This window comes from Diabrotica virgifera, chromosome 3, assembly GCF_917563875.1.
Source record: "Diabrotica virgifera virgifera chromosome 3, PGI_DIABVI_V3a".
Classification (NCBI taxonomy): Eukaryota; Metazoa; Arthropoda; class Insecta; order Coleoptera; family Chrysomelidae; genus Diabrotica; species Diabrotica virgifera.
In genome coordinates, this window is record NC_065445.1 from 74229326 (window position 1) to 74248207 (window position 18882).

The 18882-nt window shown below is 33.8% G+C and overlaps 2 protein-coding genes across 3 annotated transcripts in view; both read right to left on the reverse strand.

Moving 5' to 3' along the window:
• The window catches only part of LOC114337097 (Bardet-Biedl syndrome 1 protein), a 113005-nt gene that overhangs the window by 21302 nt on the left and 72821 nt on the right, over positions 1-18882 (reverse strand). For both annotated transcript variants that reach the window (XM_028287478.2, XM_028287476.2), the window contains one exon: positions 1059-1214. In XM_028287478.2, coding sequence (XP_028143279.1) covers positions 1059-1214 — 156 coding nt within the window. The remainder of the gene's footprint in view (positions 1-1058; positions 1215-18882) is intronic.
• The window catches only part of LOC114337096 (ring canal kelch homolog), a gene marked incomplete at its 5' end in the record, with an annotated part of 54332 nt that continues 52427 nt past the window's right edge, over positions 16978-18882 (reverse strand). Inside the window, one exon of the mRNA XM_028287475.2 lies at positions 16978-17449. The remainder of the gene's footprint in view (positions 17450-18882) is intronic.

An 18882-nucleotide genomic window follows, 5' to 3' on the forward strand; every position in this document is an offset into this window, starting at 1 on the left:
AATCCGTACGATTCTATGCGACTAGCAATGCGAGAGTGGGGCAAAAGCGACTAAGAACATTGCGCGGTCGCCATGCGCGACTACAGCTTTTACTTCCAATTTTTCGGAGAGTGGTTCTACTGTTCCTCTTTATACTGTGCCCAGGGCAAAAGCACACATCGGCACCATATCACTTTTTTTCTTTGACATGTAAACTATACGTATGCCAAATTTCATGTCAATCCAAGCGGCTCTTTAAAATTTAGAGCAAAAACCGTGAAAGAATGTACTATACAACTATATTATATTTAAATTAAATAAGCATATTAAGTGCAATTCAAAGAATATTAAAAAAAAACAAGGAGACATATTGAAAAGTAAGCCAACGGTGGCAAATGTTTACAGACACCTAAAAAAAAAAGGATTTTACGGTGGACATCAGTCACTGGATCATGTGAAATTAAAAATTCAAAAAGATTTTATTAGCTTATGAGTTTTTCGAGGTAACGCTGTTGAGTTTTTTAACGATTTTTGAGTTCATGGTATGACTCTGAATTCAAAAAAGCGAAATTATTTATAACAAAAGAGTGAAAATCAACATATTTATTATTGTTCAACAAAAAATAAGCACAAAACCAAATATATCTCGACAGCGTTACCTCACGAAATGTCCGTTACCTCACGTAACGCAAAATTTCAGGTGGATCGGCTGAGTAGTTTTTGAATTACAATTTGAGCATTTAAAAGAGCAGTTTTGAGAAAAACGCGTTTAAAGTTTTGACAACTTTTATGTTCAATTTTTTTGGCTGTCAAATCTTAAAGTGATGCACACCGGAATGTTTTTTGAATCGCGGAGTAATCTACAAAAGAGAAGGGGAACAGTTGTTGAACATTTCTCATCACGCTCAAGCGTGCTGACGCGAAACATGCCATATAGGGATATTTAACATGCCGTATATCTGATAATTTTACCCCGATCAATCTGAAATTTTCAGAGTATTCTTGTAGTTATGCACTTTCTTTTACAATAATAAAAAAATCGAAAATTTCAAACCATACCCCCACCCCTTAAAACTTACCTAGAGCTGCCTCTCGTTCCCTCATGCTATGCTCTAAAAATAACTTACTTCTCTTCGGTAATGGTAGTGGCTTACTCTGAAACTGTGGTACGTTTTCGGAACTGCTGACAGTAAAATCAGCTGTTCTTTTCAAAATTCTAAAGATAACGGTTCCAGCTAAAAATTGTTTATAAGAACAACATTCAAAATATCAATCTTAAATAACTGCTCGATGAAGAAAATGAAAATTAAAGATTTTAAATAAACTAATAATTTAAATTATTTTAAATTAAGAATCTATTATCATGGTTATGTAATTTCTCATTTAACTACCTACAAAACAGGTACAAGCGTATCAAGTACAGTCGGAAAAATGAAAGAATACCCATGGACGATCACATCAATGACTTATTTTGTATTTGCTATCTTTTTCTATAACAAACGTTTGTTATTTATAAGTTAGAAAGATAGCAAATACAAAATAAGTGATTGATGTGATCGTTCATATGGGCAATCTTTCATTTTTCCGACTGTAATAAAAAGCGCAATATCTTTCTAGCTTTGCCTTTGTTTTGGGTAATATGCTTAAATATTTATAAAGCAGCATATTATAAGTTACTGCTGAATACTTTTTTCTATTCCCCAATTAAAAGAAAAACTACACTACTATGAAATAATATAAAATATGTTCCTTGAATATGAAAAACAACAGTCATGGGGAAATTCATTTAAACTCAATATTTAACTATTGTTCTGAAGCTATTTTCTTGTGACACCTTAATGTAATTTAAATACAAAACATTAATATTTAATTTAACTAAGCCTGGTTACACCAGCAGATTTTAAGCTTAAGACGTACGTTAAGCTCAGCTTACGAAACATACGCGTTGCACCATTGTGTCTTAGATCAATTTTCAGCATGTAACAATGGATTGCATTATATAAGAATCGAAAATTATGGTGCAACGTAAGTGAAACTTAAAGCGCCCCTCTCTATAAGCTAAGCTGGAACTTAAGATTTGTTGGTGCAACCAGGCATAAATATAACAAATACATATTTGATTAAATATTTAACGTATAGAGTGCCGTGATGGACACCGAGGTTTCTCCTTCTTCACTTTCTCTTTGGTTTCTAAAGTAAAAGCCACAGTTAGAATGCAATGTTGGTCTTACGACGCGCAGCGATATCGCTCATTCGGCACAGTGGTAGGTGCGTGGTAGTTTGGCGATAGACTGAGAAATCACCGGTCCTGATGCTCCGCTCGGGGCAAACCGGCAACGTGGTCGTCCGTTCTCCCGTAAGAAATACATTGGTCTATGCTACCTGCAATGCATTCTAACTATGGCTTTTACTATAGTCCATTTCGGAATCAAAGATGTTCATCTTTGTTTCACCTCGCAGAACGAGTATATACGATTCTCCAGAATACGTAAACGGATTTTCAAGGTGTGATTCGTTAGTCTAAAATTACTACATTTAGATACACTCGTTGTTTGGTAGGTTTTGAAGAGGAAACCAATCTTACATTGCTGGCTGCTTTTGCAGATTTAATTAAAATGTGCTGTCAACTGACTAGAATAAAATACTAACCAGTATTTAAAATTAAAGAATGTTTTATAAAATATAAAGTTTTAGATAGGCGGGTATTGGGTGCATAGCATTTACCAAATAAAAATATTACTTCGAGTCTTTTATTTCCCAAATAAAAAATAATGTACAATTGATTTCTTAAAACGCTACATACTTTTAAACTATGCAAGTATTTTCAACGAAAATAAACTACTAATGACCTGATACAGGAAATGATTGTTACACACAGGGTGTCCTATTAAAACTACTTCAATGAATAGATTTTTACTAATGTCCGTTTCACCTTGACTTTATAGTTTATAGTATAAGGAACATAGGCAATGTAGTCCTTATGAGAGATTTTAGCGCGGCGATGCCGATTTTATCACAAAGAATTTGTAATCGAACATTAGAGAGAATAAATTAAAACTGTTTTAGAAAGGCAATCTACAATTTTTGGATTCATATGCGTTTATTCTAAAACAGTTTTAATTTAATCTCTCTAATGTTCGGTTACAAATTCTTTTTGATAAAATCGGCATCACCGCGTTAAAAACTCTCAAAAGGACTGCCTTGCCTATGTTCCTATACTGTAAAGTCAAGGTGAGACGAACTATAGAATCGATGATTCGTCATAAGTAAAAGGTATCTTAAAATATATGTCACACTAAAAGTTAAATTCCCTTATGCAATAAGTATTTAACTACAGTGTGAATTTAATACTGAACATAATATCGTAACAAGGGACACTCTGCATATTAATATAACTTAAAATTAAAACAATGCAGATTCGATTTGCAGACTCAGATATCAATATATTCAAAAAAGGTAAGAGGTATAAAAGGACCACACTCTAGGTCTAGCTCTACTGAGTAAAAATGATAATATTCGAGTAGTTGCGAAGCGCAGCGAAAATTTGCGAACATTTCAAAAAATTATACTAAATATAATATATTTACATATTATATATACTTATACTAAATTATACTAAATCATTTATTCTGTCCGAGCTTCGCCTTAGATTGAGAAAGGATTATTTAACGTACAAATACTTAAACTCTCTTGTTTTTCCTGTTTATGTAATACAGTAACCGTTACACTACTAGACACACGGATACATTGAGCTACTACAGATCTGAACCCTTCACTTGTGGCACTGTTTACTTTTATGTCTAGTGACGTCTAGAACGTCAGAAAATGTATAGAAATCAATATAAACATAGAAAGTTGACTGTTTATAGAACAGTAATTGTATTTGAAGTTTATAGTTGTCATTGTTGTAAAGTTGTAAAAGTTATAAAGTATTGTAATATTAAAAATGTATAAACATTTTCAATATCTTTGCAACACGAAAATGCAGCAGCTGCATAATACTCTGGTTAAATCGGAGAGTGCAGGAAGAGTCTATACCGGTTTCGGAGGTCTTTTCCCCCTCATCAGTAGTCCCATATCCTCTTCTCTCCGATTTCCCCAGGTATCATACTTTGGGCCTTTCCGAATTGCAAAGAAAGAAATGTCACGGATGAACTAGAGCCATCTACCGAAAAACAAAGTAAGTTATCAATCGAAGTAGCACAGAAAACAACAATAAATATCGTTCCCATGCCACCAGATTGACAACAGGTGGAATACTTTCTTTGGTTACACCTCCTGAGATTTTCAAAATTTATAAATCATACAGGATGCCGAGGAAATTAAGATGAGAGAATTTTAAATAATTCACAACTCATCTGCTCAGCGTGGTAAATGAATTAAATTTTCGTGTTGCAAAGAAATTGAAAATGTTTATACACTTTTAATTCATTTACTCTTTTGTAGGAGTGTTAAGGAATCTTTCTTGTTGGAACTTTTACCACGCTGAGCAGATGAGTTGTGAATTATTTAAAATTATCTCATCTTAATTTTCTCGGCATCCTGTATGATTTATAAATTTTGAAAATCTCAGGAGGTGTAACCAAAGAAAGTATTCCATCTGTTGTCAATCTGGTAGCATGGGAACGATATTTATTGTCGTTTTCTGTCGTTGAATGATGAAAATGGGGAGGCACTAGTAGAATGGTCCGAAGAGCAAAACACATATCTAGTTTTTGATGCCAAAGACAGAGGAACATATAAATCAGCTGCATGGAGAAAAGAATATAACCCAGACCTATGTTTTGTCTCAAAAGATACCAATGACAGACCACTAACAACTGCGAGAAGTGTCCTTGCAGACTTCCCACATACTCAACATCGTCCGGTGCTTATCACCATCGGAATATCAATTCCAATAATTAGATCATATCCTCGACCCAGGTGGAATCTTAGAAAAGCAAACTGGAAGAAGTTCTCTGAACAACTAGACCGGACCTTGAGCTGGGTCCCTCCAACCAGCAAACATTATGAGAGGTTTGTGGGCGCAGTAATAAGCACTGCCAAGAAAACCATCCCTAGGGGGTATCGCAAAGAATATGTGCCTGGATGGACTGAAACATGTGAAGACTTATACACGAAGTTTCTCGAAAGTGGTGACCGAGAAATAGCCGATGAGCTTTTACACAACATCGATACAGCTAGACGCCAAAAATGGATAAAGACTGTCGAAAACCTTGACTTCAAAAAATCAAGCCGGCAGGCATGGTTCTTGTTGCGGAAAATTGGAGGAGCTAACCAGCTGGAATCCAGAGAGTCTAAAATGTCTCCTAACAAGGTTGCCTCCCATATAGTATCTCTATCCAGAGCTCCACGAGAACACATACTACCAACGTGAAAAGAGACTTAAGGGCATTAAAACAAATGAACAGAACGAACTCCGAATATTCAGCGAAAATACTTATTTCTGAAATCACACATGCGCTGAAAGAAATGAAATCAGGTAAAGCACCTGGCTTTGATGGTATCCATCCAGAGTTCTTGATACACAGTGGTGCATACACGAAACAGTGGCTTGCAATGTTCTTTAATGATATACTTCAGTCAGGTAACATTCCTTTCTCACTTAAGCGAACAAAGATAATTGCAATTCCGAAACCGGGCAAATCAAACGATAAGCCAGAAAACTACCGCCCCATAGCTCTACTCAGCATGGTATATAAACTATTAGAAAAGCTTCTCCTCAACAGAATTAGTCACAGGATACTAGAAAATGTCCCCATTGAACAAGCTGGCTTCCGCCCTCTTCGAAGCTGTACGGACCAAGTGCTGTCATTAACAACTTTTATAGAAGCTAGTTTTCAAAAGAAACAAAAGACAGCAACAGTATTTATAGATCTAAAAGCAGCATATGATACTGTTTGGAGACAGGGATTAATATATAAACTGGCCCGCATTATCCCCTGCAGAAAGATAATTAACCTCATTGACAACATGCTGACCAACAGAGCCTTCCAGGTTATAATGGGAAAGGAGACGAGTAGACAGATGAAACTTAACAATGGTCTTCCACAGGGTTCTGTCCTTGCCCCTTTACTTTTCAGCCTCTATATTGCTGACATGCCTGAAACCGAATCTCGGAAGTTTGGATATGCTGACGACTGGACCCTTGCAACAAGCCACCAATCTTTAGAAACTACAGAAATCACTCTCACGAATGACTTATCCATCCTCAGCGAATACCTTAAGAAATGGAGACTACAGCCAAGTACTACAAAAACTGAAGTATCAGCTTTTCATCTAAACAACAAGTTGGCAAACAGAGAATTGCGAGTGTATTTTAATAACAAGCTGTTAAAATACAATAAATACCCGAAATACCTTGGGGTTACTCTAGACAGAACGCTCACATTCAGAGAACACCTGACGAAAACAGCAGCAAAATTGAAAACACGCAACAATATAATACAGAAACTCTGCGGCACTACATGGGGGTCCACAGCATCAACATTAAGATCCTCTGCTCTTGGCCTGATATATCCGGTGGCAGAATACTGTGCTCCAGTGTGGCTAAATAGCAGGCATACCCACCTGGTCGACACCCAACTAAACCGTACTATGCGTATGATAACAGGCACAATTAAGCCCACCCCTACAATGTGGCTACCTACCCTTAGTAATATAGCACCACCCAACCTACGCCGCGAACATGCATTGGTTAAAGAATATAACAAAATAATGGACAGTCGCCAGCTTCTAGTCCACAACGACATCCCCGATATTCTTGGAAACCGTCTCCGATCCAGGTTACCCCTTCTACAATCTGCTCAAGCGCTGCAGCAATCCAACTTTGACTTAAATACCCGATGGAGAGAAGATTGGGAAAGTAGGACAGATCCGCATTACCATAGTCTACCGGACATCATAGGGAAACCTGGCGAATTTGAACGTCCCCGTAAGATTTGGGCAGCCCTTAATCGAATTCGAACAAACTGTGGAAGATGCGCCGACTCCCTCCACAGATGGGGTAAACTCCCCTCGCCTTCTTGTGACTGCGGCGCTGCAAGACAGACGATCAGTCACATTGTTCAGGACTGCCCACGCAGAGCATACACAGGCGACCCTATAGACTTTGTAATGGCAACCGAAGGGTCAATCGAATATACAGTATGTCCCTGTAAGTTTTATCCATATGGAAAACTTTTTTATTATTAATTTTACGAAAAAAAGTTATTCTTCATAAAAAGCTCTGCTTGGTCCAAAACTTAAAATTTAATCATCAAATATCAAATTTTTTGAATATTATACGATGTATGTCAAAAAGTTTGAATTTCACTCAAGAGTAAAGTAGCATTATTTTTCACAATATTGAAAATTGCTATTATGAAAAGTTGTTTGGAATTAAAAACTATATTCTAGTATGCAATTACATCCTTCTAATTGAAAATTTTTTTTTTGAAAAATTTTGGATAACTAACATTATTTTCAGTTATTTTAATTCAGACAACTCTTTTATTATTAATTTTACGAAAAAAAGTGATTCTTAATAAAAAGTTCTGCCTGGTCTAAAACCTTAAATACAACCATCTTATGTTAAATTTTATCAATTTTATACGAGGTATGTCAAAAAATATGAATTTCGCTCAAGAGTAAAATACGTTTATTTTTCACAATAGCAAAAATTGTTATTATGAAAAGTTATTTAGAATTAAAAACTATGTTTCATTATGTAATTACATCCTTTTAATTGAAAAATTCTGAACTATAAAGGTACTTTACTTTTGATCTAAATTTATCTTTTTTGAAATACCTCGTATAAAATTGATAAAATTTCATATAAGATAGTTGTATTTTAGGTTTTAGACCATCCAGAACTTTTTATTAGGAATCCCTTTTTTTCGTAAAATTAATAATAAAAGAGTTATCAGAATTGAAATAACTGAAAATAATGTTAGTTATCCATAATTTTTCAAAAAAAAAAAAAATTTTCAAGTAGAAGGATGTAATTGCATATTAGAATATAGTTTTTAATTCCAAACAACTTTTCATAATAGCAATTTTCAATATTGTGAAAAATAAAGCTACTTTACTCTTGAGTGAAATTCAAACTTTTTGACATACCTCGTATAATATCCAAAAAAATTGATATTTGATGGTTAAATCTTAGGTTTTGGACCATGCAAAGCTTTTTATAAAGAATAACTTTTTTCTGTAAAATTGATAATAAAAAAGTTTTCCATATGGATACAACTTACAGGGACATACTGTATAAAAAAATTGGACATCTGTTTGTGATGCATTGTATAATGCATAAATCTAAATATATTCTGTGATATACTTAAGCCATACGCTAAATAAATCTGTGCTACTTCGATTGATAACTTACTTTGTTTTTCAGTAGATGGCTCTAGTTCATCCGTGACATTTCTTTCCTTGCAATTCGGAAAGGCCCAAAGTATGATACCTGAGGAAATCGGAGAGAAGAGGATATGGGACTACTGATGAGGGGGGAAAAACCTCCGAAACCGGTATAGACTCTTCCTGCACTCTGCTATTTAACCAGTGTATTATGCAGCTGCTGCATTTTCGTGTTGCAAAGAAATTGAAAATGTTTATACATTTTTAATTCATTTACTCTTTTGTAGGAGTATTAAGGAATCTTTCTTGTTGGAACTTTTACCACGCTGAGCAGATGAGTTGTGAATTATTTAAAATTCTCTCATCTTAATTTCCTCGGCATCCTGTATGATTTATAAATTTTGAAAATCTCAGGAGGTGTAACCAAAGAAAGTATTGCACCTGTTGTCAATCTGGTGGCATGGGAACGATATTTATTGTAGTTTTCTGTGCTACTTCGATTGATAACTTACTTTATTTTAATATTGTTGGTGTTTGAGAATATTATTAATTAATGTATTTTTTGTATGGAAAAACAGTTATTTTGAATAGTTTCGTGACAGTCACATGAAATGACAGACATAAAAGTCACAGGTGACAACGGGCCGGATTAGCTCATGCCTAGCAATTAGGTACCCGTGTGTCTAATAGCGTGGTTATTGGACACACGGATATATACTACTATTTACTTGGTTTCATATCAAGATTATAAATTAAATAATACAGTTACAAATTAGAGATAATCAAAGGAAATATTGTTTAATATCCAATAAAATATAGTCAGTCCATTTTAAACCACTTACCAGTTTTGTATAAACCTCTTACTATACCCTTACTTTGCTTCTATATGAAAATACAATAGATATATGCGAATATCACTTTTGAAATACTATACCCTGCAAATGTTATAATATGATCATTTTTTTTTTCGGTTTTAAACAAAAGGAAATTGATGTAAGTTCTAATCTTGCCATCAGTAGTCTATGGTCGCTGCCGCATTCTACTCCTCTTTGTACTCTTACGTCCCTTATTCGCATTGTGGTTTCTTTCTCCAGTATGATGTAATCTATTATTGACTTAAGGTTTCTTGTTTCTTGAATCCATGTGTACTTATGAATTTCTTTATGTTCAAAGAAGCCGTTGGTGATTCTGAGACCGTTATCTCGCGTAGTCCTGTGTCATTTCCAACGTCTTCTCCAAATCTTCCAATTGTTTGGCCATTTTCTTTTTCCGAACTCTACCATTCAGATCTTCTGCAATGATTATTTCTTCCCTTTGTTTCACCTTTATGATTTCGCCTTGTAGCCTATCCATGAAGTTTATCTTTTCCTTAGTTTTACTGTCATCTACTGGACCATATACTCCTAATACCACTATATCTATACCGAATAAGGTCATAAGGACTTTTATAATTATTTCATTTATGGGATGCCACGATTTTATGTTACTTTTATACTTTTTCTATTACACTATTTTTATTTCTATTTTTTTAGACTATACTTTTTCTTAGTTTCACTTATAGTTAATATGTCGATATTCATCTTTTTAATTTCTATTAACAGTTCCTTATATTTTGTGTTTCATATTTGAATATTCCATGTTCCCATCTTGATTCTTTTCTGTTTTGAAGGATTTTGAAGATCTATAGCAACCGTTGGGCACCCTCTTATGTGGATTTCCACCCGGGGATATTCACCTCAACTTTTCATTTTGCCATTTTTTCTTCATAATTCCCTTGATTTTACCATGTGTTCGATTGTTTAGTCCTGAACGCAGTAGCACCCATTTAGAGGCATCTTGTTCATTTAATTGGAACGTACATAAATATTTGAGGGGTATAACGAACAAACCCCCATAAAATTTTTATGGAGTGCACAAATTTCACTGTTATTTTTTTTGAAGATGTTCCTGCCATAAGAAAGCCACATGTCCAATTTCAATATAAAATCTCTAACAGTTTTCGATATATTAGAAAAAATTGATGTCATTTTGTAACTTTAAACGGCTGTAACTTTTTTTTATACGCACATTAGTTTTAAGTTAGGTTCAATCAAACTAAACTTACGTGCATAGAAATCGGCCCACTTAAAAATTTGGTCATTTTTTATGTCTAATATTTCCTAAACTTGTTGGCCGATTTAAGTGATCTTTTGAACATGTTATAGCCTGATTCTTTAACAATACCACTGTAATAATATTGTTGCTAAACAGGTAAAATTTCATTGTATACCGGGTGTACCAACCAAACTGTGTTTTTTTCTCAAAGTTCGCATCACCCTGTGCAATATTTTAGCATTATTCATTCGTTTATGTTGGATAATAAAAAAGTTAGGTACTTTAACAACTAGACATGTTCTTCATCAATACACGGTGTTTCTAAAAAAGTACGACAAACTTTAAGGGGTAATTCTGCATGAAAAAATAATGACAGTTGGCTTTATAAACGTATGTCCGCAAATGTTTCGTTGCCGAGATACGGGATGTTGAAATTTTTCTTACAAATTGACGATTTATTTATTATTTCAAAACGAGTTGAGATATGCGAATGAAATTTGGTGAGTTTTATGAGATTGCGGATTTTTTGACATAAAATTAAGAATTTTATATTTACCATTAGTGTGCATACGGATAATATGATCGGTCATATTACACGTATGTGCGCTAATGGTGAATATATATTAAATTCTTAATTGTATGTCAAAAAATGTGCAATAACTACGTCTTAAGACCCACCAAATTTCATTTGCATATCTCAACTGGTTTTAAAGCAATAAATAAATCGTCAGTTTTTAAGAAAAAATTCAACATCCCGTATCTCGTAAACGAAACATTTGCGGACATACGATGATGATGCAAATGGTCATTATTTTTTCATGCACAATTACTCCTTAAAGTTTGTCGCACTTATTTAGAAACACCGTGTATTGATGAAGAACGTGTCTAGTTGTTAAAATACCAACTTTTTTATTATCCAACATTAACGAATGAATAAAAAAACAGCTGTTATTATCTACCTAACTTTTTTATTATCCAACATTAACGAATGAATAAAAAAACAGAATATTAAGAAAACCTGAGCCTATAGTTGGGTTTTAATTTCAGTATTTTATAAATGCTAGAATATTCCACAGGGTAATGCGAACCTTTAGAAAAAAACACAGTTTGATTGGTACACCCGGTATACAATGAAAATTTACCTCTTTAGCAACAATATTATTACAGTGGTATTGTTAAAGAATCAGGCTATAACATGTTCAAAAAATCACTTAAATCGGCCAACAGGCTTAGGAAATATTAGACATCAAAAATGACCAAATTTTTAGGTGGGCCGATGTCTATGCACGTAAGTTTATTTTTGATCCCACAATATCTGATTTAATTTATCACTTACCTTTTTGTTACATCCTGTATAGAATATAAAACACACACAAAGTAGTTGCAGCAAACCATAAGGCTTATGTATAGTTATTGATGTAATTAAGGTTGAGATGAAAAATATTCTGTTTTTTTTTTCAAATCCTCGTTATGTAGATATGACGAACCCGACTGGAACTAAATTTCAGCACTAGTATCGGTATTTGAAAAGTGATTTTCACCTACACAAAAATATCAAAGAGCTATTTTTGTATACCAGATCTTTTAAATAATATTGAATCTATAACAATCTTTTATTTTAATATCTACTGTGTATCTCTATTTTGATTTATTTTATCGACACTTTTATTGTTAATGAGGCTCAGGCAGATCATCACTACTCTTACTACAATCAAACAAAAAAGTGGTTGGATGTCAACTGCAGAGTTTGTTGTCAATATTTTAGAATGGTAATTTATCTACAAACAGCATATGAAGTAAGACGCCAATAATTATTTCTTTACAGTATGTCGCAAAAGTATGGAAGAAATTCATTATTTCAGAAAAAGAACAATTTTAAAAAGATCTTAAGACACGTCATAATTTTTAAATTGCCATTAATTGAGAAATATATGTGTTGGACATTACTTCATCAGTGTTGGCGGCATGACGTAATCGACAATTTTCTAAAATACAAACCGAGTTTATGGGAAACCTAATTTGAAAGGTCTCCTAATCGGCATTGTATCGATGTATTCTTTATAAAGGGTTAACCAAAATTACGTAGTGATAGACCAAGAGGCAGCGCTGAAAAATCTCTTTGAATTTACTAAAGCTAGATTTTTCACAGTTGAACACTGCGAGTGTGTAGAGAAACATACTGCGGTCGGTCAAGCGAAACGTAGAACGGGGGTTACTGAGAGGGTATCAAAGTTGCTTTCCTACGAAGGTAATTAAATGCATTTACTAAGGCTGAAAATCAGTACACATTCTAAATTAATTATAAATAAAAGTTATTATAGTCGGTCAGCTGTATGACGGGACAGAGCCGGTCGGTCGGCCTTAATAGTCGATTGAGGAAATAAAGCATTTTGGCTCGCAATTTTTTCGTCCAGCATGGATTTACTTGAAATTTTCACAGAAGGTAGGGAATAATCCAAGGATCATTTTCTATATCATGCCGCTATCATACGCTAAAACCTTGGGGTGGTTGCCACGCCATCTCGGGGGTGGGAATTTTTTATTACATTTTAACCATGTAATTCGATGGAAAAAGTGATTCTAAAAAAATTTTTGTTACATTTTCTTCGTAAAACTAAAATTTTTCTAGTTATTCGCGCTTGAAAATAACAGTTTTTCGACGAATCGACTTTTTAGAGGGTTTTTTGAGACTACCTCGAAAAATATTCTATATATTTTTGGCGATAAAAAGTTTCTTCAAACATGATTTTGTAGGATGTTTAAAGTGCTATAAGACTGTGTAAATTAAATTCCGTAAGATCCCTTAGTTTTTAATTGGGGCGGGTTTAAAGGGCTCGAATAAGGGAGTGTTTGCTGGTAAATAGAGGTTTTAAACAGCTATATCTGGCTAACTATTCACTGTAATGAAAATATATGCACAGGGTAATTTTAGTCATTAAAAAATCTACAATTTAGTAGTTTATAATTTTTTTCGTATCTTTAGTATTTTCGGAGATATTTTGAAGTAAAAGGTGAAAAATACCAAATTGCAAAAAATCAACTTTTCTTTAAACTCAAATTTTTCCAAAATTAGGCATTTTAAATAGGTCAAACTCCTTGAGTGTATTGATAATATAAATATAAAAGGAACTACAGAAAGGTGAGGACCAATTTTGAATTAGGAAGGTAGTTAGAGGGGTGTTTGCACTGATTTTTTCGTAGAGATAAGCAGGTACCGACATTTTTTTGATTATAAGTCGTTTAATTGTTATGCTAGAAACTTTTATTTTTTTTTGAAAGGTCTAATTGTATACTTGAAAAAAGATTATGTAAGTTTTCCTCGAAAAATGCAAATTTTTCCCATTATTTGGCTTTGAATATTTCAAGTTATGCATTTGACGAAAAAAGCTAACATTTAACATGCCGTATCTCGGTTTGTATTGGTCTTAAAGATATTATTGGAAAAGAATTTGGTTTGTGTTACTAAAAGATACAATTTTGATATCTACAGTTTTTTTTGATTAAATGCATATTTTTCGAGGTATTCTCAAAAAACCCTCTAAAAATGTCGATTTTTTCGTCGAAAAACTGTTATTTTCAAGCGCGAATAACTCGAAAAATATTAGTTTTACGAAGAAAATGTAAAAATCATTTTTTTTAGAATCACTTTTTCCATCGAATTGCATGGTTAAAATGTAATAAAAAATTCCCACTCCCGAGATATGGTGGCAACCACCCGCAAGGTTTTAGCGTATGATAGCAGCATGACATAGAAAATGATCCTTGGACTATTCCCTAACTTCTGTGAAAATTTCAAGTAAATCCATACTGAACGAAAAAATTGCGAGCCAAACTGCTTCATTTCCTCAATCGACTATTAAGGCCGATCGACCAGCTCTGTCCCGTCATACAGCTGACCGACTATAATAACTTTTATTTATATTTAATTTAGAATGTGTGTACTGCTTTTCAGCCTTAGTAAATGGATTTAATTACCTTCGTAAGAAAGCAACTTTGATACCCTCTCAGTAACCCCTGTTTTACGTTTCGCTTGACCGACCGCAGTATGTTTCTCTACACATTCACAGTAATAAACTGTGAAAAATCTAGCTTTAGTAAATTCAGAGATTTTTCAGCGCTGCCTCTCCGTCTATTAGTTAAGTACAGTCTGTAAAATATACATACCGTTGCACGTCATTATCTACGTCAGAGATTTAAGTTGGCATTGTTGCCCACTTACAAAAATTCTTGAATTCATTTTAAATAAAAAATGTTACACAATTATTGCTAAGTGACAACTATATACAACATTAAGTTATAATCTTACGTTAAAGTAAAGAATACAAACAAAAAATATAATAAAATGAAATACTTACAGTAAAGAATAAAAACAAATCTGAAGTGTCAATACCGCAACTGTCAAATAGATGTTACCAATTTATGCCAAAATGTCACCTTTGTTCGATCGCGGTTAGAGTGTAATCCGAGCAAGTGTGCTTTATAAAAACGGTTTATATTCCACTTATACAAATTAAATGAAATAAGTTAGGGTATGTTTCTTTAAATCTACATTAACCCCGGAGCAGTTGCGCCGTGAGAAAAAATCTCACATTTTATCCTTTTCCGTGATAACTTGATGAAAAATGTTTCAACATTGCTTTCCACTCGTAAGTGCCTCGAGGAAGATCGTAGTAATGAGTAGAATTTTTTTTATTTTTTTTTGTGGAATTTATGGCTTTGGTGAGAACTACAGTCGAAAAAATGAAAGAATACCCATGAACGATCACATCAATCAATTATTTTGTATTTGCTATTTTTTTCTATAACAAACGTTTGTTAATGTTGTTCTGAAGCTATTTCTTTGTGGCATTTTTATGATTAACTATTTAGTGGAAAATAAGCCACAATTAAATTGAAAAAATAATTTTATTAACGTTTTGAAGCCCAAATCGGGTTTCGTTGTCAAAATACAAAATACTACTAAAATAAACAAAAATGTTGTTTCCAAGTAAAAAAATTCTTCTAATAATTTATTTAATCTGACTCATTTATATTGGCAATTCAGACGTATGTTATACATTTTAAAGTAGAAGACTTTAAAATGATATCGCCAATATTTATGAGTTGCGTTCCTGGGACGACTTTACTAAAACATAGTTCATTCGATTACATGAAATCAATCCCAACTAAAGAATATCCGTCAAATACCACGATTAGTAAGTCAATAATATATCGAGTTAGTACAAATTTTATATTTTAGTATTCCTTATTGTATATCTATGTATTATTAATATTATTTATAATTTAAACATATTAAAGTCAGAATTTGGTATTAGTTTTTTTTTGAAAGTAAATTAAATGTAAGACCAAATACTTACGATGTCGGGATAGTATCACGAGGTTTTTTCCTGGTTTTCCCTCGTGATTTACTATGTAATCTCTAACGCGAGAATTTTACTGTCATCGTTGCATTTGTTTGTCTTTTTAAACACAAATCACATGCTATGATTTTCTTGTGACGGATATTCTTGAGTTGGGATTGATTTCATGTAATCGAATGAACTATCTTTTAGTAAAGTCGTCCCAGGAACGCAACTCATAAATATTGGCGATATCATTTTAAAGTCTTCTACTTTAAAATGTATAACATACGTCTGAATTGCCAATATAAATGAGTCAGATTAAATAAATTATTAGAAGAATTTTTTTACTTAGAAACAACACTTTTGTTTATTTTAGTAGTATTTTGTATTTTGACAACGAAACCCGATTTGGGCTTCGAAACGTTAATAAAATTATTTTTTCAATTTAATTGTGGCTTATTTCCCACTAAATAATTAAACGTTTGTTATTTATAGAAAAAGAGAGCAAATGCAAAATAAGTGATTGATGTGATCGTTAATGGGTATTCTTTCATTTTTCCGACTGTAATTAGCTTTAAAATGGCTAGAAATAGATATTTTTAACATAACAGGTAAATACAAAAATTATAAAATAGAAATTTGTTTTAAATTCGTATTTAAATCTATATTGTGAGATTTTTTCTCTACGTGCGACTACTTACGTTACAGAAGTGAGCGCGACGGCTCCCGGGTTAATAGAAATCTTCCAATAGTATTTCTACGCGTATATAATAAAATATGTCTAATGGCTGTAATTCCAGTGTACTCAGCTAAACGATTTCAAAAAGGAACACACCTTCGACTGAAATATTTTGTGTTGGTATCATGTGACGTCACATGCTATGACGTGCAAGGGTATGTATATTGTACGGATTGTATGATGTAAAAATATGGAATAGATTCATTATAAATAAAAAAAGGCACAAATATTTGTAGAAAAATAGTACGAACGAATTCAACAAACTCTATAATCAACATGAGTATAATTAGGACTAGAAAAATTTTAACGTAAAATGATACTAAGAATTATTGTTCCTTAGTGTTGTTCCCTCCATTGCTACCACCCCCATCCCCATTGTGTTCGTTACTTTCCTCGTCCTCATCATTCTCGAGACCTTGAGCTATCAGAAAATCAATTATCCTATAATCTCTTCCCGTTTCAGTATTAGCAATCCAAAGAGGCAGCCATTTATTGGCCAACAACCACTGTACCGATACCTTACTGATCCGTCCTGTATGATCTTTGGTTCCATAGAGATTTTCTATAGCGTAGTGATTGCTGTTGATAGAACCACATGAGGAAGAGAGATGGCGTTCGATTCGTCCTATGCCGTGGCCGATAATATCGATTCGTCCGTATGCGTTACCGATACGTCCGTAGGTGCTGCTGCAACTAGGTTGATCTTGGTTCAGGTCGTAAGGAGGTTCTTCTAAAACGGGATGGGGATTCGCTGCCCCCATGCCGGCTCTAAGATCTTCGATTGTTTCGTAAATGTTTTCGGATTTCTGGCTTGAGGTTGGGTTGGTGCTGGCGTTGGGATCGTTGTGGTCGTTGCAAATGGTTTCGTAGATGTTTCCTTGGTATAAAGATGCCAATTGTTGAGATTCGTAACCTACGGCTCCTTCGGCGTTGCTACATTCATCGACGTACTTTTCACCTTAAAATAAAAAATATTCAATATCTTATAATTGCATCTTGGTTGTTAGACTATGCAGAACTTTTTATAAAGAATAACTTTTTTTCGTAAAATTAATAATAACGGAGCTATCATAAATAAAAATGATGTTGGGTGTCCGTGATTTAAGAAAAATTTACATATTTTTTTCAATTAGAAGAGTGTAAATGCAGATTATAACATAATTTTTAATTACAAACAACTTTTCTCAATGACAATTTTCGATATTGTGAAATATAAAGGCACTTTACTCTTGAGCGAGATTCATATTTTTGGACATACCTCGTATATATTGATAAAATTTGATATCTGATGCAGCAAAATATCGCCTGCATCGTAGGTTTTATACTATGCAGAGCACTTTATAAAGAATGACTTTTTTTCGTAAAATTGATATTAAAAAAGTTTCCCATATGGTTCCAAGTTACGCAGACACTCTGTATATATTGTGATGAATTCGACCTTTACTTGATGAAAGTTCATTTTATTTACCAATAAAACACTGAGAACTTTTTTTTCAATATTTCCACAAAATTTATTATAAATTAATATAACTACAGCTGTTTCGGCAGAGTGCCTTTCTCAATTGATTTATTTTACTGTGTCGATTTATTTTACTGTGTCTGCATTTTAAAGTCTCTAACATCGCGACAACGTCAGCGTTGCGCCTGCATAGAGCCATATCTGTACCAAAAAAGACGAGATGGTCCTCTTCACCAGAAAACGAAGGATCGCGGGCTTAATACCCCCTAGGATTCTAAACTGCAGTCTGAACTTCTCTGAAGAGGTGAAATACCTTGGTATTGCCCTTGACAGGAAGTTAACATGGAACTCTCAATTAGATAGTAGCGCTAAAATAGCATATATTGCCTATGAACAGTGTCTTCGAACGGTGGGACGCACTTGGGGCCTTTCGCCCAGAGTGGTCGCCTGGATCTACACTACTGTCATTGAGCCAATGCTAACTTACGAAGCTATTGCTTGGGTACCAAAAGTGCTACAGGCAATAGCGATCAACAAACTAAACCATATTCAACTGATGGCTTGCCTAAATATAACAGGTGCCATGAAAACAACACCAATTGCTGCAATGCAGTTGCTCATTGGCATCACCCCTTTAGACATATATGTCAAAGAGATGATGCGATTGAGCTCAGCGGGTGCAAACCCGTGTAGGAATGGGACAATTGAAATGTCGTTTCTGGAGGGGTGAGCTGGAGCCACTGTCCCAGCTTCAAGCGGGTCATGGATGCGACTCAATTAAACTACGTTTGTCTTTGACAAACCCTACAAAATCGAAACAAGACAACATAGGGAGTCAAACGTGACAAATGCATATTGCATCTACACCGATGGCTCCAAAACGGAAGAAGGCTCAGGATGCGGAATATACTCCAGATCACTGAACCTTAGTA